This window comes from Archocentrus centrarchus, chromosome 20 (assembly GCF_007364275.1).
Source record: "Archocentrus centrarchus isolate MPI-CPG fArcCen1 chromosome 20, fArcCen1, whole genome shotgun sequence".
Taxonomy (NCBI): Eukaryota; Metazoa; Chordata; class Actinopteri; order Cichliformes; family Cichlidae; genus Archocentrus; species Archocentrus centrarchus.
The window spans coordinates 11,333,078-11,358,801 of NC_044365.1; the positions used below are offsets into that span (position 1 = coordinate 11,333,078).

General features: G+C 40.4%; 2 protein-coding genes across 7 annotated transcripts in view; one reads left to right on the forward strand and one right to left on the reverse strand.

Moving 5' to 3' along the window:
• waca (WW domain containing adaptor with coiled-coil a) overlaps positions 1–17,965 on the reverse strand; it is a 36,146-nt gene extending 18,181 nt beyond the window's left edge. For 2 of the 4 annotated variants that reach the window (XM_030756963.1, XM_030756962.1), the window contains exons 1-3: positions 17,702–17,965; positions 17,470–17,500; positions 16,514–16,706 (exon numbers count right to left, since the gene is read on the reverse strand). In XM_030756963.1, coding sequence (XP_030612823.1) covers positions 16,514–16,706; positions 17,470–17,500; positions 17,702–17,742 — 265 coding nt within the window. In that variant the 5' untranslated portion in view covers positions 17,743–17,965. The remainder of the gene's footprint in view (positions 1–16,513; positions 16,707–17,469; positions 17,501–17,701) is intronic. The other 2 variants (XM_030756965.1, XM_030756964.1) reach the window with 1 other exon arrangement.
• Positions 17,966–19,816: 1,851 nt separating this feature from the next.
• Positions 19,817–25,724, forward strand: part of mpp7a (MAGUK p55 scaffold protein 7a) — an 83,307-nt gene continuing 77,399 nt past the window's right edge. The window contains exon 1 of one of the 3 annotated variants that reach the window (XM_030756466.1): positions 19,817–20,076. The gene's annotated coding sequence lies outside the window, so the exon portion shown is untranslated. The remainder of the gene's footprint in view (positions 20,077–25,724) is intronic. The other 2 variants (XM_030756467.1, XM_030756468.1) reach the window with 2 other exon arrangements.

The window sequence follows — 25,724 nt, forward strand, 5'->3', positions numbered from 1 at the left end:
AGCAGCCAGCAGCAGTACATGTATGTTTGGTCTACTGCAGCTGTTTACACCAGTATGTTAGGAGTGTGAATGAGAAAGATATAAAAGACAAAATAACAAATTAACAAAAACTCGAGTGATGTTACTGAACACGACACGGCCCAAGACTCAAACTCTTGAAAAGAAGGGTCCGAGGAATTCGATAGTGTGCAGATATTTAGGCTATTTAAAGTTCAACGAAGCAGAAAGACTGCAAACTGTGTCGAAAGCATGTTTCTGCAAAACCAGGTGACACCACACATTGTTTTTTAACCATATGAAGCAGTGCCATTCTTGCACAGTGCACCGTTGACCTGCACAATGCCAAACATTTTCTCCTGTACCATACCTTACAACAGAAAATGAGGAGACAGTGATATCACAAATGCAACAGTCTACTTTATTGCAGAAGACATTATGCCAGTAAGCACAGTTCAAAATGTTGGATAAAATGTTGGATGTAAACTGACCCTCGTTACCAAATCCTGTGCCACAAACTTTTCTCTCACACGGCACTTCCCCAGCTACACAGAGTGCAGAGAGATGGTTAAACAGCAAACAGCAACAACATTAACATGAACCTTATATTCACCTTGATTACTGTTCCAATAATTTTCAAGATAGAGTCCTTAAAGGTCCTAAATCCCTGCTACAAGTGTGTTGGGCCGAAACACTTTGCATTCTGGTGCATCTTTAAGCCATAATTTGAACCTTTCTGCATCAGTTTATTCTGAAACTGTCTTCATGCTCGCAAGCATGCATCTTTATTTTGCAATTATAATCAGAAACATCTGAACTATGTTACTGAGGCTGACTGAGAACAAGGAAAGTTAAGATTAATAGAAAACTAAACTCAGAAAACAGCAGTTCACAACTTGCTTGATTTTCAGAATTTTTAAGGAAAAAAATGTCCTAAATTTAGATCATTCTCTCTCTCTCTTTTTTTTTAAACTTCTGGCTCAGATTCGGGGGTTGCATGGGCTAGGGTTGGGTAACGAACTCAGTACTTGTAAGGGTATTGACTGAATTACATTGATACTATTGAGTCCCGATTCACACTAAATCAATCGGTGCCAAATTTCAATATCAAAGCACATCTGGTTTAGAGGAAGAACGAGAGTGAGACCATGTAATATCACTCCCACCAAGACCAACAAACACATAGGGCACCTCCACGCACACAATGCTTTCTGCCACATTTAAAGCACAAAACGTAAAGCTGGCCATGCCAACACATCTAATCTGATGAAACACCTCGTCAAACATAAACAGCCTGAAAGCTAAAGTCTCCACAGGACTTGCAGCTAAAGTCTGTCACTATGATGAAACTTTTAGTGGGACACTGTCAGCTTGTTCGACATCTTCTGCAGATAATTACGTAGTTGGATAAGTTGTTGTCATAGAAACAGGGCTTTTTCACTGTGTTGGCTGATTTTTTTAACTTTGCATTTTTAAACTGGCTGCATTTTAAGTTCTTATCGTGCTATTTACGAGAACCAAACACATTATGTAACCATGACTTATAGAAGTCTAAGGCTACATTCATACTGCAGGACTTAATGCTCAATTCCAATTTTTTGTGAAATTCGATGTTTTGGTTTTTTTTTGCATGGTCTTTCACATTTCCAAATATATGTGACTTGTATGTGATCTCCTGTGTGAACTGAAAACGAACCTAAAAGTGTCCCGCATGCGCAGTCGAGGACACAATAACGTCAAAAGCAGTGAGCGTGCTCAGTATTTGCGGAAGTAAGTTTGTTTTTTCTTCCCACTTTCATGTAGCAGGATGCAGAATGGTGACCTTTGTCGAGTATCAATAACGTGCAGGTCAGATGAATGTGACCTGGCCGTACAGACACAGTTCACATTTGAAAAGATCAGATACGCATCAGATTTAGGACCACATATCCAAGTGGCCTGGGTCGCATTTGTAAAAATCATATCTGTGTTGTTCATACGGTCATGAAAAGATCAGATACAGGTCGCATAAGGGCAAAAAAAACAAAAAAAAAACCAAACAAATCAGATTTGGGTCACTTCAGGCTGCAGTGTGAACGTGGCCTAACATCATTTTTTCAATACTGTAGTTTCCATATACAGTGACACCAACATCACAGACATCCGACAGTAAACCAAGGCAGCTAGTGTGGTGTGTAAAGTGTAAAGGAATAACAAAATATTTCAATTGAGAACTATGGACTGATTTTGTAAGAGAAATTTTGAAATTTATTATTTTTTTAAAAAGTACAGCAATGAAAGAAGGTACCACTGCGTGCCTGTTTTTTATTGAGGGGACAAATGCATGTGTTCTAAATACTGTGGCAGGGGCTGGAGTGACCACCTGCAAAACTGCCCAGCTGAATATAGTGAACATCTGTTGCAAACTGATTGTATTGTTAGTTCAGCACAACAAAAAGTGCTAAATCAGTATCTTAAAATTGTGCTTAAAAATATTGGAAATCACAGATGAGCAATCCTCCCAAACACTACTTTAAAACAGCCAGCATCTTTCCTCTGCTTAAAAAACTCCTCCTTAGACTGCACTGTTTTAGATAATTACAGGCCAGTTTCTAAAACTGCTGTTTATTTCTAAAATCCTGGAGAAAGCTGTTGATCATCAGCTCCTTGAGCTAGTTGAAGGAAACAATATCTTTGATAAATTCCAATCTGGCTATTGACAAAACCATAGCACTGAAACAGTTTTATTAAAATTGACTAATGATATTCTTATGCACTCGGATAAAGGTGAGGGTTCCATTTTAGTCCTCTTAGACTTATCCGCAGCCTTTTAAACCAGAGGCGATCATACTTTTGACACCCAAACTTTGGAACAGCCTTCCTCGCCCTATAAGGTCAGCTGATTCTCTGATTTGTTTTAAAAGATGGCTGAAAACACATTTTTATAGGTCAGATTTCCCTTGCTCTTTTCCCCTTTAATTTGGGCCATAGTTTGAAGCTATTTGCATATATGGAAGTGTGTCTGCTGGAATGAATGTCTGACCATATAGTTGATTCCAATCTCATTGTACATTCTGTATAATGACAAGAACCAAACACATTATGACACAGAATAGAACAGAATGCCTTTGTATTCTATTCTGTGTCCTTATGTTCATAACATGTATACTTATGTGTGACTTTTATTCAAATAGCTAAGCACTTTGTAACTGTGCTCTATACAACTAAAGTTATTATAAAAATGTAACTATGATACTGTTGCACACCAAGGAGTTTATTTCCTAAAAAGACAAAACAAAACAAACAAAAACCAAAGAAAAAAATCAAATCACCAACAACAACCAGACCAATGCCTTCCTTCTGTTTGATGATGATGAACCAATGCCTGTACACACAGTCATTTCGGCACTTCTGTTTGTGCCGATCCCTACATGAAACTATAGGTAAGCAATCTATATTTAATATGAATCTAATGATTGTGTTAATATAGTTTTATTGAATTTATTGAAAAGAAAAAAAAATAAAAAAATCACTGAAGATCCCTGAGATCATCCTTCAACACCAGAACCTATTAGCCGTCTCTGCTCAGGTTGGAAAGTCCAAAGTTGTGAAAATGCGTGAGCGTTACCAACACGACACAACAACATAGAAATCAATGCCAGCCAAAAGTTACTTGTGTGATGGTCACACAAGTAACTGACAAAGCTGCTCTCCTTAAAGGAAAGGGCCTGGGCTATAACAAGAAAATCTTTTCTCCTCAGATTTGAGCTTCTCACATTACTTACTTAACTGTGAACGCTGTCAATCAAATACACGAGAAAAAAAATAGTAATAAAATGTTTTACAAACTAACCAGGAACCAAAATAAAAATAGCTTTAAATACCCTACACTGTCAAAGCAATTATGACAGAACAGGTGGCATTTTCTGTGTACTTGTTTATCTGTAAGCTTGACTCACAGATTCACTTCTCAGAGGAAAAAAAAAAGTAATTGCTTCAAAGTAATAGCAAACAAATGTAACAGCATTACGCTTTAGAATTCCACCTAAAAAAAAACATGGACTTAAGGGAGGTATAATAATTCCATAACAAACAGCAATAAAACCCTGCAAGATATTTAAATTGCTTTGCTGAGGAATATTCTCAACAAACAGCAGGTATGAGACACCACTTGGACATGAAGCGCACAAGGACATCGTTAGTTAGTAATTAGTTACACTGGCCTGAGGAAACTGTAAAAATTGAGTATTGCTTAAGCATAAATGTATATAAAAGAGAAAAAGAAAGCAATTCAAATATGGAATATAAACATTTCTAATTCTGTCACCGCAAAAGGCTAAACAATTTAACTATTAAATAAGTCAAAATAAATACAGAAAGTCCAGTCACCCCTTCACAGCCCTCTGTGGCACAACTTCACAACGAACACTGGTCGGGAGAGTCACATTTCTTTCAGTTTACTTAAAAGGTATTATTAAGCATCCTGATTTTAAAATAGAGTCTCTCAGTGGACAGCTCCCAACAATGTAGCAAGCTCTCCAAGAAACCAAAGGAATATGAAAAAAGTATTTTTGTTTGGGTTTTTTTTTTGCCTATTTAATTGACGTTGTTTAATTTCATTGTGTTGTCATTTATGATCACACTAGTTTCTCCCCTTTCCTCTTTGTTTCACCGTGTGTCTTTTTCACTATGTTTTCAGAATGTTTTTTCACTTCAGACCAGAACAGTGGGAAACAAGGATGAGGACAAGCATTTTCTCCAATTGACAACACCTCTTAATCTATATAAAACCACAGGGAAGGATCACTGTCTAATTTATTTTAGAAACCTTTGGGGAAAGAAGAGAGTAAGAGCAAAGCTGGCAGAGAAAAGCCAGAGAGAAAACAAAGGCTCTCTGATGTTGTACTTGTTAAACAAATGCATGTGTACTTGCAGGAAAAAAGATGTCCAGAGCTGATCTTAAGGGTTCTCATCAGGACTCATCCAGGTAGTTTGTATGATTGTACAAGCTGAAGTGAAGCCACTCAATCTGATCCTTTATTTACAGGTCTTTAACTACATGAACTGCTCAGTTACAGCACTGCTTTTCTTCTCATACCAATTGTCTATTTACTTTATTACCAAATATATGTGCCATCACTCACTTCAGAGCAGTGTGATAGTGTCTACCTCATTCTGCAGACATTTACTGTCATGCTAGTTTATCTCATCATTTTTCTCTTCTGTTACCAAACTTTTGTCAGTTACTAAAGCTGATGACAAGCTGTTACCCTGCAAGGAAAACTTCCCCACAAATGTTAGTTTGCCCAACAACAGGTACCAGACATATGCTAACCATCCATTCTCTTCCGCTTATTCTTTTCAGGGTCGCAGGGGGGCCGAAGCCTAACCCAGCTATACAGGTCACCAGCCTGTTGCAGGGTTAACACAGAGAGACAGACAACCATTCATGCTCACATCCACACCTATGGGCAATTTAGGATCACAATTAACTGTTCATGAATCTAACTCCATGATCAAGTTTGCTGATGACATCACAGCGATCGGCCTCTTCAGCAACAATGATGAGACATCCTACAGGGAGGAAGTGGAGCATCTGGCCATGTGGTGTGCTAACAATAACCTGCTCCTTAATACCAGTAAAACAAAGGAACTTATTGTAGATTTCAGGAGGGAGAAAAGTGACAAACCTGACCCCATCTATATCACGGGGACGGCTGTTGAACCTGTCGCCAGTTTCAAGTTCCTGGGAATACACATAACAGAAAATCTGTCCTGGACCACAAACACTTCTAGCCTGGTCAAGAAGGCTCACCAGCGCCTCTTTTTCTTGAGGACATTAAGGAGACAACATCTGTCTTCTACCATCCTTATGAACTTTTATCGCTGTGCAATAGAAAGTATCCTGACCAGCTGTATTACAATCTGGTATGGAAACTGCACTGTCGCAGACCGTAAGACTCTACAGCGAGTAGTGAAAACGGCCCAGAAGATCACGTCCTGAACTTCCATCAGTGGAGGACGTCCAGACGAAGTGTTGTCTGCGGAGTGCTCGCAGTATTCTTAAAGACCCCCATCACCCTGCTCATAGACTTTTTGTCACTCTGCCCTCTGGCAGGTGCTTTAGGAGCCTACGGACCAGGACAACCAGACTGAGGAACAGCTTTTTCCCCAGAGCTGTCTCCCTACTGAACTCTGTCCACCATTAACACTCACTTATGTCCTGGACATTGACTGCACTACATTCATTTACATCACTTGTTACATGGTACATCACTGTATAATTGTATATTATCATAGTTTTACTCATTCAGCACATCTTGTATATATATGCACACATAAATACATCTATCTCATATTGAGATTTAAATGATAAATTATTCCATACATATGTATAGCACCTTATCTTTTATATTTCAACAGTATATTATGTCCATAATAATTCTATCTGTATAGTATGTCTATAATACCTCTAATATATTCACATTAATATACTCACGTGCATATTCACTATATTCTATTACTGTTTAACTACTGTTTATTGCACTACTGGTTAGATGCTAAACTACATTTTGTTGCCTTGTACTGTACATGTGTAATGACAATAAAGTTGAATCTAATCTAATCTAATCTAACCTAACCCCAGTAATTGCATGTCTTTGGACTGTGGGAGGAAACCGGAGAACCAGGAGAAAACCCACGCAGACACGGGGAGAACATGCAAAGTCCACACAGAAAGGCCCAGGCCAAGGTGGATTCGAAGCCAGGACCTCGTTCCTGTGAGGCCACAGTCCTAATCGCTGCATCACTGTGTTGTTCTTCGCTAACTTTAAATTTGAAATGCAACAGTGCTAACCACTGTGACGCCGTGCTATCCATATGCTAACATACCCTAAATATTCCTGATGGCAAGGAAGCTAGGCCTGACTACAATACTATTCCATCTTTTCTACAGTTCAGCTTGACTCAACTTTGTTTAGTTTATTATCCATAACAATTGAGTGCTGCCTCAGCAAGGTGACTCAAAAGTCCTGCGACGTCATTTGTATGCGACACCAACAAACAGTTGCTCCATCTAGCTTCCCCTGGATTCTGTCTTCAGCCACAAGCACAAAAACATCTGTGTTGGTTGGTGTGTAGCCATTTCCCTCATTGCAGAGTTTCAAAAACAGCAGGTTTGATTCTTGTGAAGGAATTGCTCTCATGACTCATATATTGACCTTACTGACCTTATTTACTTTGTTTCTACTCCACTCTGCATTTAATCATTAATTATTATTAATCTCTGTCTCTCTTCCACAGCATGTCTTTCTCTCCTCTCAGCCCAACCGGTGGCGGCAGATGACTGCCCCTCCCTGAGCCTGGTTCTGCTGGAGGTTTCTTCCTGTTAAAAGGGAGTTTTTCCTTCTCACTGTCACCAAGTGCTGCTCATAGGGGGTCATTTTGACTGTTGGGCTTTCTTTGTATTATTGTAGGGTCTTTACCCACAATACAAAGCGCAATGAGGCAACTGTTTGTTGTGATTTGGCGCTATATAACTAAAATTGAACTGAATTGAGCGCCTGGCCAATCAATGGCATGCATTCTGTGGATGCTCAACTCAGCTCTCCTGGAGCCAGGGCTGAGTAGGTACTAAAAGTACCTAGTACCAGGTACTACCACCTAATGGAAAATAGGGCTGGGTCATATCATATCATTCACGATAATACCGGTAAAAAATTCTTGCCCGGGAAAATAAATTATATCATGATATGCTAATTTCATGGCGTAAGTACGTCACTCCACCACGCAGCAGATTACGCTCATGTGGGTCAGGTAGTGTTGCACACTTAGTGACTTTTTTTTTTTAAATTATACAACAGTACAACAGAAAGAACAGCAATTGCAAAAAATGCAAAATGTGAAAAACTACAGAATCAGTCTTCTGTTTTTTTGGGCAAACTTTGTGACAAATTCATTCGGGAAGCAGAAACATGCGTCCCGAGCCAGAGTATTCCAGCCAAGGTCTAGTGTGTTCCGCTCATTCAACCGGGCGTGGTTAAATGAGCGGAACGTATTGGCGAAGGCACGTTTGTGGATAGTTAGCTAGCACTGGCTGTGTGGGCACAGTGCTATTCAGGTCCGCAACGGTAGGGCCTGGCGCTGAAACGGCCAGAGGAAGGACCTGCTTTGGGTCTGGGGATGTGGCTAGAGTGGGACTAGCATCAGGGGTCAGCAGTCTGTCTGCTGATCGGACAGAAGAGGAGACGGAGCAGGTAACCCACTCAGGGGGAGATATTTCAGCATGGGCAGCAGCGGGAGCTGTTGGGGATACTCCAGGGCTAGACTTACTGATAGACGCGATACATGCTCATGGTAAAAAGAAGTAAAAATAATAACATGGAAACTAGAGTGTGACCCAGATTAAGGAAAAGCACGAAACGAGAGGGTTCAGCCCTGAATCAGAGTGTGAGAAAGTCAAAGAGTGGAAAATAAAAACTATTGTAGGCGTAGCTTGATGGGAGGACCTTTCGCTGCCCGCAGGTGGTATGGGAGGTTTTGATTGGGTGAGCAAGATTCAGATTTGGGTGGGCTGAGCCCACCCTTGTCCTATGCTACTGCCGGCCCCGGTGACGTCGGAGAGCTTTGAAACCTGAAATCCTTCGCTGTTGCCGTGTTTTGTGTACATACAGCCTTCGTACTGTAACTGTTCCTACGCTTTGGCGTCGCCCGGACCCCCAAAAGTACCTGGCTGTTGGGTTATACCGTAAGTCACGTGACCTTAATAATGGAAGCGAGTCTTTTTCATGTGTTCGTGATGCAGCCGGCGGATATGTAGACCCTGCATTGAGCAGGTGGGCTCATTGCTGTGATATGTCAGTGCATATGTCTATTGATTTACTGAGCTAGCTACAACCCTGCTGACTGAAGGATGGAATTTTATTCATTCAGTCTGTTTACACGTTTTGTTTTTTGAGTACTAGATGTACAGGAGTACACACAGGAGGAAGCACTTTGGTGAAGTCTACTTTTTAAAGAATAAGTCAGCCTTTTGCTATTTTTCTGTTTACATTTTAATAGAGCTGTGAGTGTTCTGTTATGGAGGAAAAAGGCATTAACTTATTTGAGGAGCATTATTATTTAAATATGCCAATAGTTTATTTTTGAGCAATTTCTCATGTACATCTACAGCTGAATGTTTTTTTTTAAAAAAATTGCCAATGTGACATTTGGGACATGTAGCTTTGACTCAGAAGTGCCTTTTTGTTTATAATTTTTGGGAAGGAAAAAATATATCGTATATAAATCGTTATCGCCATTCAGCTTGAAAATATCATATTATTTTTGGTATATATCGCCCAGCCCTAATGGAAAACCCTAAAAACCAAGTCGAGTTGACCTGAGTAGATACTAGTGGAAAAGTGGCATAACATATCTGCTTCTGAGCTACAGTTAAACCACCCAACAAACACAGGATAGGCTTCAAAGGCAAGTGGAGTAACGCTTGAACAAGTGTCCAAATTTTTCTCTAAAGAATACAACAAAACTAAAAAACAGAAACTATGCTAAACACAATGCAAAAAAAAAGCTGTACTTGAACAATCCTTAACATTATTCTGCCAAAATACACAGATGCTAATGTGTGATAGTAAGAAGCTGTTCCCTCTCTCTCTAGTAAGCAAAGCCTTACAGCGTTGTCTGGGTCACTCTGATCTGTTAAAAATGATAAAAGTCACTGGTGGTAGACAATGAACACCAAAGATTAAACATTGCTAATTGACTTTAAACAACAATGAGTGACTTAACATGACAAAGTTCAACTTGCCTACTGTCAGCACAACATAACCGTGAAAAACTGAGGTGTCCTTGACTCACTGCAGTCTTTTCTTAAACATCTAAAAAAAAAAAAAACAATCACTTCTTGAAATATGACTGAAATGCAACTAGAAGGCAGAAAAACGGAAACAACACGACTGGAGACGTTTTTTAAAATGTTTTTGTATTTTCCAAATGTTGCCGCTATTTAACAGCCATCTGGAAATCCCGGTGACACTGCATCGTATTGTAGGAATACCGGAACATGTCAAACAGTTTGCTTACCAATGCCTCCAATCGGTCTGGGTTTGGGTTATAAAGCTGGGAGGCACTTGACAAGCCCGAGTGATCTCAGAGCACATCGCACGCTGGTATTTGTGATGCCACTTTTGGTGTGCGCTGACATTTCAAGGACGACAACAGCAAACATTAATATTTGCCACCCTCTCTCTGATCCATGGCTTCCAGTTTTTGTCAGAAGGACTTTTTGATTTATGACCCCTGTAAATGCTTAAAACATAAATATATTTTAACAAATGTAAACACTTTTAATAAGAATGAAGAAGCTTTTTATTCACGTCCCATCTATCTCATCCCTGTTAGGCTGAGGCACAGTTTCTTCATATAACAGGGGGCTGTCATACGTTGGCAATGCAACCTAGAAATTAATCTGCTGTATATTTTACAGTGCACTGTAAAGAGCATAGATTAATTTGATTATTTATTCATTAAACATATGTATATAGAAAATGCAGTGCTTTTCATAGATGTTGGAGTTTTGTGACACAGACCATCTAATAAGGACTTTTGTTTAATCAATGCAATCCTTATTATGTTTTGTCACTGATTGTGGGGGGAAAAATAAAAATATCACAAACCTGCAATGTTTACACTGACATTTGCCTTTTCTTAAGAAGTTATTAACACCACAGTTTCATTATAACTACATGATGGCAGCAGGAATGTAATAAGAACTGATACTTTATTACCAAGTTAAGGAGGAAATTTCGACCATACTTTTCCATGGTACTGCATACAGTAGACAAGTAAATCTGGAATGGCAGCAACAGGTCTGCTGTGACTTAAGCTGTGCAAAGAAATAATTTGTGTTGGAATTGCACAGTCAGCGACAAGCCAGTATGGAAATGGATTCATACCACATATCAAATAAAAGGAAAAAACTAAGACACACAGTACAAGGTAAACTAGCTGTTAATTTTATATCAACATGTCAAAGTGTTCCAATGCTGAAATGTTGCAATTGTTGTGGAAGTATGTGATCAGTGTCTGTGAGCAAGATTAGAGCCTATCCCAGCACAGAGTGGGAGAAAAGTGAACACACCCTGCACAGGCTGCAAGTCCATCCCAGATGACCCTTCACACTCACATCTGCACCAACAGTTCGTTTGGAATCACCAAATCAATCAATCAAACATGCATGACTCTGCAGTGGGAGGAAACTGAGTACCCACATTTGAAATAAATTAATTTCACTGATTGATTGATTGATTGATATATATATCTATATCTATCTATATATATATATCTATATAGATATATATATCTATATATAGATATATATATATATATATAGATATATCTATATATAGATATATATATATATATATATATATATATAGATATATATATAGATCTATATATATATATATATCTATATATATAGATATATATATAGATATATATATGGTCAGCGGTAGTTGTAGAGACTATTAGATTTCAGCTACAAAGACATTACTTGTCTGTAGACAGACAGAGGTGACTTCTTCAGGTCAAGGGTAGCCTGACGTGTTTCATCAATTTGTTACTGTGGAAGAACTAACAGCCATAGATAACAGTGAAAATGGAAACACAAAGTTCACTGATGTCCAGCTAAGATCAAGCCTTAACTCAATTTCGAAACACCTTTTCAGACATGAGATATGTAGGGCTGCAATGATTCCTCGAGTAACTCAAATAATTCGATTATAAAAAATCCTCAAAGCAAATTTGTTGCTTCAATACTTTGTTTAAACTCTGCAGCGCTCAGGTGTCTCGTTTCACCCACATTAACAGCATTAAAGTTCTCCATCGGCGGTGTCGTTGTCTTCTTCTTGTGGGTTTAATGGAGGTGGGCAAACCAGCTTAGAGCTACATTACCACCACCTACTGGAGTGTGGATCAGGAATTAGAAAAAAAACAAAACAAAACCTCCGATTCTAAAAAGTTCTCCGTCACTGCAACGGATTCCCTTTTCCACACCCCCACCGCTCTCTGTCGTGTTTGTGTGTTGTGCTTGCTGTGCTGAGAATTTCAGCTGTTATTTTTTTCTCTAACTCAGCTCCCAGAATGGATCACTATAACCATAGACATATTACTAGCGAGTGCCGCTTTTAGCATTAGCGATTGTTCATTACCGGAAGGACCCCTTCCCTGTCAAAATATTTTTTATACTTTAATCCCTGGTTAGTGACTAAAAACAGACCTGCAGCAGAAACATATTTAAGAGAATGCTTGTGAATACAAAGAATTACAACATTAAGCTCTTGCAGCCCCCAGTTTTTCAACAAAAGCACTGATAACACAACAGCAGCAGGCAACTCTTTTACGTGCAGTCTGTCTACGCAAATGCAAAGAGTCGGAGCCATTATAGAGACAGTGACAGTGAGGTGGAACAAAAGTAAACGTTTTTTCTAGTGTCCAAAAGAAGCTTTTTTTCCCCCTGTAACCACCATTCAACCTTTACTGATACACAGCTGGAGGTCCTTCATCAACCACCTGATCAGCAAGTGAAGAAAAGAGAACTTTGTAGCTGCTCCATCCACCGCTGTTTGTTTCACACAGCGAAAAACTGCAGTACAGAAGTACGATTGCTCGAATAATCGATAGAATACTCTATTACTAAAATAATCGATAGTTGCCGCCCTAGAGATATGTAATATCAGTCTGTTAAAATTATGGCACTCTGTCATTCAGACATGTTCACTTTTACACTGATGTTGCCACTTCTTCATACATTTCCATCACACTGACAGAACAACTAATGCTTATTTTATGCTTGAGTGGGGGAAGCACAAAGGCAGTCCAAGAGTGTTTGTTGCTGATGGGAGGCAGTGTGCAAAATATGTGGTACAATCGATCTGTGGGCTAATCTTGCTCCACTCTTGCTTATGGTGGTGTTGCGTCGTCAGCCAGCCGCGAAGAGCAGAGTTATAACTGAAGTGAAATTGGGTGTTAAAAACAATGAAAAGTGTCCACTGTTGCCAATGTCTGTACTGTTTATGCTGTATTTTTGATCTTTGATGATTTTTTTTTTTTTGCATTTCTCCTGTCTCTGGTGAACTCCACAGTTGCTCCCTTCCCTATTACAGCCCACCTGTCAAACCAATCAGCGTGTCTGACTGATGCATAGATCATCCACATCCAATGATGTGCAGTTGGGATTTTGGAAGCCTGCACAGGAGCATGTTTGCAGCAGGTGAAAACCCCTCAGTTCACTTTCCAAACAGAAACGTGCACACAGGCAGCCACATTTGCAGGACCATAAATTATACTTAAAAGTACTTGTGAAGAGAACAAAACATTACGCAGGCTACTATGAGTGATATGACAGTACATCAAATTATATCTAAAGCATGATGTTTTCTTGATAAGCGGGACTGCATTTTAATCGTTGTCTATTTTATTAGTTACGGGGTCATGTCGTGAATGTAGTTATAATATACTATTTCCAACAAATACTAAACTATAGTTTCTAAAATGTTGTGTTTCTCAGGCCCCGTTAGCTACAGCACTGCAGCTTTCAATCTACAGCTCTAACACAGCCACTTGTCTGAAGTGCAGATCACAGTGTAAGATCCTGATTGATCCCGTCTCCATGTCAGAGTTATTAGAAGTAATTAATGTGGGCAACAGTAATTTTGGAGAAGCTTGTCCGATTATGAAAGCATGTAAATAACTCAGAAGAAAAACTTCTATAAACAGCTGGAAGCAACAAAATAATTTCAGCTCCTGTTAACATTCTGTTATAACTCAAAAATATAATCCAGTGCCTGACATTCATATTTCAAAAATGCTTCCTACCAGGATATTTAAACAATCTGGTGGAGACTAGAGCAGCCAACTAGTAAGCAACTAGTAAGGTTGATGGTTTGAGTCCCTGTTTAGACACAGACATCTCTCAAACAACTGTTTTTGGACCTGATTTCTGACATGAGCAAAATAAACAAAACCCTGAATAAACTTATATTTAGAAGATTAACGTTTTCTGACCCATATGTAGTTGCATTAGGATGTTTTTTACAGGCTGAAGAGCAGAATTAACTACACATTTAGTCTCTGTAAGAGGAACACAAGGCACAGTCACATTCTCTCTAAAGCCCCAGAACAAAAGCTGTCTTGCTTGTTCTGTGCACAAAAATACAAATACTGCTATAAATCAATGCCATCATGAAGTAGCAGTAAGAGCAAGATGAAAATAATTCATGTATAAAGTTATTATCTACTAGAACAAATTGTTTTAAGTAAATACTACACAATACAATATCTAATTTACATATAAATATAGGTTTCTCTTCAGGGGAAAAATAAAAGTGCTTATTAGATATGAAGATTGTTAAGATTTTTAAGCTGGTCATTCAACATACATCAATGTACTCAAGAATATTGTAAGAATTCACCATATTGCACATCTGCCTTAAAAGTTAATACTCCCTGTCAGTTCCCCTCAGCAGGTCAGAAAAACTGCAAATGAGGGAAAATCATACAGAAGTAATGACCGTTTCTATTCCCCAACTGAAACCTCAAACACATCAGTAAGATCTATCGGCACATTAAATGTGTCAGCTCAACCATGCAACGTAGAGAGGATCACATCTAACCAAACACAAAAGCTGCTACAACACAAAAACAGGAACCACAACCAAAATTATGACTTTACAGCACAGAATTATAAAAAACAACAAAAAAAACAACAACATACTGTCCATCTTCATGAGTCAGAACACGTTATACGTATCCATCTTTTTCAAAAAAAAAAAAAAAGAACCAAAAAAACAAAAAAACCTGCAGCTGGACCATGTGTTGTCGGCTTGTTATCTTGCTTTGAGTTAACTAAACACCTCATGTTGCTTCTTTGGTCTGCTGCTTTCCCTTAGTAATGTTAGCGTTATCCCATTGAGGAGCCCAAGGATTCAAGTTGTTAACATCAACTTCACTGGGAAAGCATTTTGTCCTCCAGGTGTCAACTTTCCCTTTTCTGAGTGGGTTCCTTCCCAGGTGCAGATTTAAATGTTTTAGCTAGCAGTCCTTGTCTGCATGCCTTCAATTTCACATCTTTGAAGCCTGTGATTGCTAGTGACTTTCTGAAGACAGGGAGCCTGTAGTCTTACAGAGAGAAAAAGAGAACGCACACCAGGTGTTGTTCAGGTTGGATGTCGGTCCAGCTCTGCAGTGCTCCTGGCTAGTCATTCTGCACCGGTGCAAACACTGGATTGAACATTATTAGACTGCTGTATTTGTGTATTTTCTCACATCAAAAGTGCTGGATATGCAGGAATCCAATAAATTATGTGCAGCACCTGCAATGCTGCACTGAAATTTAGGCTTTGTAGTCACTAACAGTGAACCTTGTTAATCTAATCTGTCACTAATTTTGTCTTCATCACAGTAGACTTTTTGATGAAACTGCATTTTATAAACATTTTAAATATATACAATTGTTGTGCGAAGTGAATGATGGAAAAACTCAACACACATGACAGGTGTCTGATGAGTCTGGAGGGGCATCGATGCACCTCCTACACCTAAAGACATGCAAAATAGACCTTTTACACTGTATGAAATGTGGCCAATGCCTGAAGTTCAGACTAGTCTGAAAGAGACGAGCACAATACTCATCTCGTGAGAGTCTATCCATCACATGACTGCATCCATCTGAACTTGTGGTGTATTGAAAGTGATACAGAATGTTACTAGTGTTTAAGCATTAGTAGGACTTAATAGAAAAGTGGCCAGGGTGCCATTCACATGAAGCTGACACTCAGATTCAGAGAGGACAGCATGTCTGAAAGGGGCTCAAAACATCACAATATCAATCTGTGCACAGATCCAACTGCTTGGCTGCCAGTTACTCAAAATTTAAATAAAAAATGTGAGGAACATTTAGGTTTTCTGTGTTTACGTGCCCTTGGAAATAATTTTTCCCCTATACCTTAAAGTCCACTTTGAGAAAATTGCACTGACATAATCTTGTTAAAATTAGCAACTGACCCAGGCTAGGTCAAAGCAACTAAAGCACTTACTCCCTTCACAAGATGCATCCTTCAGGATTTGAATGTTTGTGCAGTGTATGGTCTTATGTTTTGTTCCACCACACTGGATTGCAACTGTACTTGCAGAACATCTACCTTTGTGGTTGGAAATCAAAATAACCATTCAATCAAATGCAAACTTACACTATCCGGTTAAAAATAAATACACTGTGATTGCTACCTGTGGACTTATTTTATACCTGTTTGTTCAAAAACTACACAGCCAAATTGCCCACTGCTTCATAATATAGATAAGCATAAGACTTGACAGCAGCACAGTTTCAATATTGAAGCTGTAGAAACAGTACCTTACTAGAAGAAAGAGCAGCACCCCCACTTCTTCTGGCTTATATAAAATTACTTGCTGCAGTAATTAAAAGCGAGCAGTTTTATTCCTTTCTAAACTAATTTCATCCCCCAAAAACCGCTCTCACCTCCGTCCCTGTCTCTGGCCCGGTGTGTGTGGACAGCCTTTGCTCTGCTGTGCCCTGTAGTGTCGATGTGCTTGTTTTCAGGGCTGTCAGACCTCCTGAGCATCTTGCAAGGAGGGGTGACGTCTGAAGAGTCTCGCATCTTCTCGTGCCGGTGGTCCCCTCCTGGATGGCTCTTGGATGAGTATTTGAGAGTCTGTAAACAGAAATCAAACACCTCACTGTAAAGCTTATGCATAAAATTATTTTATGCTTTCATTGTCATCAGAAGGGCTCTAAACACAGTGCTCAGCTCTTTAAAGCTCTATAAAGTCCAAGTACTCATAGTTTCAATGTTTCAGAATTTAATTAGCGCGGGCAAATACATATTTATGAACTGAGAGCAGCTATTATTTAATAGCCATATTAATTCTGCTTGAATTTGTGTTTATAACGACGTATTCATGTATACTAATACATGTTCAATGACGAAGTAAACAACATTTTATCTGACAGCCGACTATTAGCCTGCGTTCCTACTTGGTTATTATAATTTCAAATTAAGTATTGAATACACTGGTTTGCTGTTTAAATATCAAATACTTTGATGTTTAAAGAGCTTATCTGGCTATATCCTTAAAATGACAGATTGCGGTCAGGCCCTAATCGGACTGGCTAGCAAGCGAGCTAACAGTAACAAGCTATCATTAGCTTTCAGTTGTAATAAAACTCGCCTGTATCTTTTCCCAAACCGCAGACTTCGACGAATACATTTACTCTGTCGTGTCTTTACTTGAAATGTTTACGTTAAGAGACATTTACAGGGCTTAAACTGGGGCTTCAAGCAAGCCCGTCTACTTTTTGTGTTATTTTCCGCACTGGCTGGGGCCTGTGTGCTCTCCAGAAGCCTGCACCAGAGTGTCCATTTTAATCTTATTTGCTGCTAGCAAGCTAGCAGGCTACGCTCGGCTAACAAGTACCTGATAGGGCTGAGAATCTCTTCGGTCGCACCTGCAAAGAAAAAGAAAACAGCTGTGAATTTGAAGCTTCACATGTCAACGCTCAGAAATGCGCGAAAAGCCTCGCAACGGGTGGACGACATAAGTTTCCAGACAGTTATTTTGGTTTCAGTAAAAATGGCGGATTGTCAAAGCGTAGCTATGAGGAAAAGGAAAAAAATCTGAATAAGTAAGGTTAAAAGGAGGTGTTTACCCATCGCCGAGTCTCGGTTGTTTCCTTGCATACATTACCATCAATGCCGTGTTAGTGTGATTGGAGTGGGATGTGAAAGACTGATAACTGCACTGTGTTTTCTTGTTGATTCAGCCGACCTAAAATCGCCAATTACTTCAGCCTAGCTTCTGGGTATTGCAATGCTATCGGCTGCACGGGTGTAAAGAGCGCCCTCACTCAGTCCATCTCCCACTCAGGCTCACAGCCGCGTCTGTGTCAGCCGAGGAGACGCAGCAGACAGGCTGAGCTGCGCGTAGGGTTGCCAGATAGGACACATCCACCACCACCAGCACGCCTTCATGAAGTCCGAAAATGTTCGCCTAATCATGCTAATAACATTATGAACACGAGTTTTGTTGCTTTTTGGCATGTTTTAAGCTGCTACTATTACTTTTATTTTCATATTAGCGAATTTGGGTGTTTAAAACTTACACAAAAATGCATCAATGGAGCATCAAAACCCTCTTAGGTGCCGGCGTGACTAGTATTTGGAAAATGACGCGTATGTAGAAAATATACATTAACGACTACTTGTGCAGACCTGGCAACCCGACTGTAATCGTTGCAACTACACACACCCCTTTCTATGGCAATATTCTGGACACAAAGCGACTGGAGACCCCCTCACCCCAAAACATGTCAAGACGTTCATTGTTATTGTTGTATTAAATAAATTATTATTTTCTACCCACATTTTTAAAAACATTTTGAATAAACGATAGTAAATAAGCGCTATGGCTATGACGTTTACAGAGCCAAGATAGAGTGATTTGTTCTCTCCTGACATCTAGTGGTTGTACTTTGACATCGCAGGCAATATTTGTCAACATATCAGCTCTGCGCTACCTATCATGCCTATAACACCTGTGTTACGGTATAACACAAAAAGATGACGAGATTTTGAAGGACAGACATTACACTGTCAGATTGACAAATGAAATAAAGACCATTTTTTTTAGTATTAAACTGTACTATTCTGTTTTTAGTCGAATTTTTTATAAGGTCTGCCCATGCCATAAACGTATGACGGGGTAAAGTAATTAAAAAAAATACATAAAATCCAAAAGGAATCGTTAAGAAGTGTTACGCGAAGCCGTTTACTAACACAGTGAGGCTTTGAACAGGCTGTACCAATGTTTCAGAGTGAGTGACCGTCACAAGGGGGCTGCAGGACTCTATTGTTCCCAGACAATGCAGCCCACATCATATCCCCGGCCCGAGGACAAAAGAAGCTGCAGTTAAGCATTTTGGCACACAGCGCAATTTAATGTGGGGACAAGAGGCCGCAAACAGGGCGTGCTTCTGTTGTTGGCACGTTTCTGGAACCTGTTCACACACACGTATACGTATGCCCGGTATTACATAAGATTATGTTTCTATCTCAGAGTATCAGCTATTTTAAAAGGACATTTATTTATTTATGCTAAGAATAAGGCGGAATCAGATCACATCCGATCACTCCTTCACCGGACAACTTGTTGCTTTATATCTTAAAATGACCGGTAGGGGGAGCGATCACACCATTTTTATGGCGCTGGTGTGGAAGGTACAAAACTCACCTGAATAACAGGATAAAATGCTTTCTGTTTGTAATTTTATAGCTCGAGTTTTCTTTATTCCAAATATTAAACAATAACATCTGAATAAAATACTGTTTCACTGAGGTCCAGGAAAAAAAAACTGACAAAAAAGAAAAAGCAAGACAAAGCAGCGAAATAAAAAAGTTCAAGGCAAAAAACCCGGAAAAGTGTGGCATGTGCTACTTGTTGATTAGGTGGTGTGGGTAATACAAAGTGACTCACTCCTAATGATTAAACTGACACAAATTATTATGTTTTTTTGGACACACTTTTGAAAATTGCAGTTTCATATGAATGTGTGCCTCCTTTCTACTGAGAGGTAAATTTACAACCGAGGCGTTTGCACATGATGGACAACGAAAATAAGCCAATTAAAATAGAGAAATGAACCACTGAGCACGCCTCTATAAGACATTAACCAATGAGCGATCAGATCGGACCGCCCGGGCGGTGAAAGCCCCCGCGCGGTTACAGATCTCAGAGCAGCTTTGTGTTGTCACGCGTCGTACCGCTAACGCTGTGTCTAAATATACAAACCGCCTTCAAGTCAGCGCCTTGACAGAGCACTTTACGAGTCTTGGAGAGTGGCACCGTCAGCCGAGGCGTAACGTTTTGAAAGCTCAGCACGCACAGTGGAGAGCGGGGATGAGTTAAGGGGATTATAAAGGAATGAAAATACGGTTTTGAAAGCGGAAAACAGAACGAGTGAAAAGTTTTGCTTCCGAAAGAACCGGTGGAGTAGCTACACTGTGGCCATTCAACTCCGACCTCCGAGTGAGTAGAACCCTCACGTTATTTATCCTCACAGTTGTCAGAACAATGAAAACAAACTAACACATTCTCTGGGATTTAAAATAATGATAATATTTGTTAAAAATGCTACCGAAAATATTGCAGTGGTTTGAAAGGAAATACTCAAGTATTAAGACTGTAGGTAAAGAGGGCTCGGCTTGTAACAGTGTAATAGAAGAGGAGTCGGTGTGTCTGCGAATACCTACAGCGAACTTCAGCTAAATAAAAGTAGCCTTCTGGGACTCGAACCGCATTTTTACATAGTGAAACTGATTTATTCAATAGGAATGCTAACCGAGACCCCCGACCTCTACCCCCGCCTTTCAGTGCTAAATGAAATTTCACCTGACGGCTTTTCTTGCTTCCGCGGGGAAGTGAATGCAGCTTTATTGCGGGGCCCACAAAGTGTTTAGAAATTACAACAATAAGCTGCAGTTAGTGACAGGAACGTGCACACCTATGGCGGAACCTATCGTCACGACACAACAAAAGTAGTTAAGCCTTGTAAACTACACTCAAACGAAGCATAATAACAGCATTTCATAGTGGCACAACTCTCAACTTACACACACACACACGCACACACACACACACACATTGTAAAGCACAGCTCTGCCCCCCCTCCAGGAAATACAGTGTGCCTTGTAGCGTGGACAGAGGGAATACAGGGCCCTTGTGCCCTGCAAAGTCAAGTACGGTGACTCGGAGCTTGACACTGGCTGACAGCGCCAAGCCTCTGACTGGGCAACTCAGCACTGGACAAGCTGCCTCCCAGCCGGGCCACTGGTTTTGCATACTTTGAATGTGCATGTCATGATCAGGCAGGTGCGTGTGAGTGTGTGTGTCTTTATCTCACACGATTCCTTCATAACCTTATTGCTCTGCCTTGATATGAAATAGCGCACACCCTTGTGTATCTTTAATCCTGGAAGCAGATATGGGTATCATGTAGAAGAGGAAGTGCAGCAATGTTTAAAAAAGCTGCATTTCAGTGGCAAACATGGAATTCCATTTAAGGTTTTTCCTAGTTTTAATTATTTAATTATTAATAAACTGCTTGCTGCCAGGCAAAGTGTCTGCACCATGCCCTGTCATTCATTAGTGATTTTGTCGGTATCCTTAACACATTTTTTTGGTGCTTTGGCTGTGAGTGAAAAGGAAAAAGTAAGAGGATGACCTTCTTTTCCTCATGGTTCACTGCCACCAAGGGGACTTTCTGAGGAGCTGACATTCCTCTGTGTGGTTTTATCTACAGTTTTGGTCACCTATTGTGCTCTCACTGGGAATAACCCAGTTCTTTTTTTCTTTTTTTTAAAAAAAAAAAATTTTTGCCTAGAACAAGGTAGGAGGCCTTTAGTCTGCATTCCAGAATGGGCAGGGAGAGTCACTTAGGAGACTCTGATTTTAAGTATTTTAGTGAATTTCATTACTCCAGCCTGTACAACAGCCGAGCATCATGACAAGGGGTTTCAAGGGGTGCAAATGTGTCCCACCTGGAAAATGTTTTGACTGGGGTGGCCTGTCTGAATGCCTGTTGACAGATAATTTTTCTTTTTTTTTTTGTGCACACGGTTCTGGAGTGTGGTGTGTGTGGGAGCAGCAGAGGTCAGGGTGGGGTCGAAGGCTGCGACTCAGACGAGGCTCAGTGTAGGAGAGTTTGCCCCTTGTTGGTTGTCTGAACAGGTGTCTCCGAGCTGCAGCTCTGCATAGCTCACATTCCCAGGGTTTTGTTCCTGGCGTGGATGGACACTGAACTGGGGGAGGGAGGTGTGGGAACTAAGAATGCTATGCGTATAAGGCTCAACTCCCAGAATTCACCCTGGCAACCTGCTGCCAGAGACAAACGCTTCCTGTCACTGCCACAGCCTGGTCTGTGTTGATGAGAAACCTGTCAGTGGCCCAATGCGCTGCCCACAGCCAGAGACAAAGCTGAAATTTGGTTCGGAGCAGCTTGTCAGCAGGGAGGCTATTTTCTTGGGGCTTAAGGGTGGATGGGATACAGTGGTTTAAGACTCTTAATCCAAGTATTAGTTTGGATTACTATCAGCGCACTCAGAGTCTTGAGAAATTGCCTTGTCTGAAGACAGTGCGTTGGACCGCTTTACATGTGTTATGAAGGATGACCCTCTAGGCCTCCTGTAAGGGATGCTTCAGGAGAATGGGGTATTGGGTTTGCTGTTAAAGCTGCAGGTTTTAAGTATCTTGGGGTCTTGTTCATGAGTGAGGAAAGAGTGGAGCAGAAGACTGACAGATTGGTTTGGCTTCTCTATCATCAAGTCTGATGTTGTGTTGAGAAAGCTGAGTCTAGAGGCAAAGCTGTCAACTTGACTAGTTAGTTTAAAAGCCCAGCTTTATCTATGGCCATGAGTTGAGGGTGGCAACTGAACATTTTTCTCTGTTGCAATATCTCCCTCTGTATAATCTGTGAATCCCTGAGCTTCTGTACTCATGCATCATTAAAATGAGGGTAAAAACTGCAGAAATTGAGAGGTGCACAACCAGCTAAAGACATCAAAATGCAGCATGCACCAGCAGATGTGACATCACTGAGTATATATATATATAAATATATATGTTTATTAATTGCTGTTTTCTTGTCACCCATATTCTTAATTTGAGAACTGATTCAAGGTATATGGAGAAGCAGTAGGCAGGGTTCTTCTAATTGTGACTGTTTTGGATATAGCATACAGTTCTTCTGGTACTGAAGTAAAGCAAAGGACTAAAGAATCCAGAGAATGATAAGATAGCCTGTTGTGTTGTTGTGGACTCTTTTCAAAGTGATTCTGTTTCAGCAGTACTAGCTTGCTGTGAGTTTGCTGCCTCTTCATCAAGCGTTGTGTTCTCCCTGCTCAGGTCTCTGAACGCTGCCTCCTGACATATTGAGGTGAACCTACTTTACAGCCAGCCATTGCTAAACTTGGCATCATATGAAATATGAATACAAGCATGTTGTTGCACTAGCTTAATCCATTTATACAGTGCAAAGCCAGACTGATCAAAATATTTTTACATTGCTCATGTAGATTTGTCAAGGGTCTTAAATATCATATTTTCCATGATCGCACATGTTGCAACCCCTGTTGTAAAATTGACATCTGTGAAGTGATAAGATTATTAAAGCGAGCTTCCGGGAACTAGATGAACAATTCTGACATCAGTAGAAGCGATCCTCGCTGACTCAGTGTGTCCTGGTTTTTTACTACATCACTGCAAGCAGCGCATATACTGAGAACAGGCTATCCAATGACACATCAATCTCTCCATCCATTCACCCCATCTACTCTTTCATTACATCATTCATCCATTCATCTATTTGTCCCTCAGTCCCGCTGTCTATCTGTAATGGCCATCTTTCTCTAATCTCTGAGTCTGCAGTGGACTTGCGTGCTTTCTGCTGCTCTGCTGATCCCAGATGGACACATTAAAGTGATGTGCTCTGCAGGGTCCCTGGCAGAGGTCACAGTTGATGAGCATTAGTGATGCTGTGTTCTTATTCGCCTGCCTACCCTGCAGAGGTGTAGGGTTTCTCTCAGTACCACCTAAGCCTCCGCTGTGCTGCGGTGGAATGAGCGCACCTAGCAGATGCCAGCTATCAGACACCGACGGTCAACTGCGTCACATTCCAGCTTGCGTACATGAAACGCTGCACTCACTGTGCAGGCATACTGCCCTCCTGAATCACTGTGGACCATTTTTTGATGGAGAAAGTAGAGAGACTGAATTAATGACAGCAGCCAGTGAAACAAGTCAGACCCTGAACCCTCAGGGAGAAGGTCAAGACATGTATTATTGTACAAAGGTCTAAACATAACTGGTGGGGAAGTGGTTCTTTGTTATGGGATGCTGTTTTCTTCTAGTTTTGGAGCATGCACAATTAAGAGAAGCAGTACACTAGTTACATTACTTCCTGGCTTCATCTGTTTGCTAATTTGATTTGCATTTAAGGTCTTTGAGCTAACAGGTATGTGTACTATAAGGCATTACTGCAGAAATTCTACATGCATCCAGTGCTTTATCATATTCTTGTAGATTAGATGGTTGTAGGTGTTGTTTAAAAGTTAATTTCAAATAGCTCACGTGAAGGCATACTGTATGTCTGTAAGAGCTTGTAACCAATTTGTCTACAGTCAGTGAAGGCTATAGCCTTACATAGAGAGGAAGAGGGTACACTTGATTGACGTCAGGCTTATTTGTCAAACAGTGTTTTATTGATGAGGGTTTTCCATGCATGGCCCTGCCTAGTGTTACTATGCCTGTTCCGCTTATGGCAGCCCTGTGAATAATTCAGTATACTCAGAGCAAATAGAACTAAAACAGCCTAAACTGTGCACTTGTTTGGGGCTTAGCACAACAAATGCGGAGGATTTCTGTAAATTTAGTTGTGTTTGTATTCTCTTTGCATGTGAACCTAATGACTTTTCTGGATCCAAATATGAAAACAGATGCAATCAGTTTTAAGTAATGACTGTTAGTGTCTTTTTTTTTTTGCTATTTGACCTTAAGTCTTCAAGTTTACACCATTGGCATCACAGGATCTTTTTCAGCTGTCAGTGATGAGTATCCACTGCTGTATTAATGGCCCACGTGGCTGCAGTATTCATGTAGCCTGTGTTGATATTTAAGAGTGTTTTGAGAGCCTAGTTACCAAACACTCACTCTGTGACCCATGATTTCCTTCCTTGCCTTTATCTCTGACAGCAATGGTAACTTGTCGGGAACTTGAGCATTTGATATAATTTCTGTAAGGATAATGAAAAGCCATTTATGATGAAACACACACAACATGCTGATGCTGTAAGAGCCTAAAATAACAGAAGTAAGCACAACTTGTTCTCCAACAAACTGCCATTTTTTTTTTAGATGTTCCATGGTCAAGGGTCCTATAGCGCAAGGTCACAAAACAACTCCTAAGTGAAGTCAGTGTATTTCTTTTCTTCTGCTAATTTTGCTTTCTGGTAAGGGATCCAACTTTCACCACAACTCCTCCTGTTTTCTTAGCTGCTGTTGATTTAGATCAAACAGTGTAAGGTGAGATGGGTTGCAGAGCAGCTTGCAGACTTGCAGCAGTTGTGGGCAGGCTAAAATAACAGTTTAAACAGTGTGCCATATATAGGTTTACCAGTTGGCTGTTTAGAAGAGCATGCGCTAATGCTATTGTTGATGTAGTGGATGCATTTAATTAAAACATGTTTCATTTCCAGGTGTCACTTAAGATGTCGTTCCCCTCCTTGACCTTGCTGCATTGTAAGCATTGATATGATGAGTGGCAGGAGGCTTAGTAATTTGGTATGCTGGCTCTCTGTGACTGTGGGTGGCATCTTGCACAGACCTCCAGAATGGTGCTGATTAGGCTAAGGGTTTTTTTCTCTCCTGCTGCCTGTTTTCTGTCAGTTGGTAGGGACTCTTTCCAGAAAGCCATGCTGGTTTTCACGGGTAAATCCCCCCTTTGTGTGTGGGGTGTCTCGAGTAGTGTCAGCTGCAGTGCTCCACACTTGTTGCTGTAGTCTCCTGCCACCTCCTTCTGGCCACAGAGGTGGCAATCTCAACCACACTCCATTACATGTAAATCTTTGGAGGCCTGTGCGTGTGTGTGTGAATGTATGCTTTTGTCTCTGAACTGGCAAGCA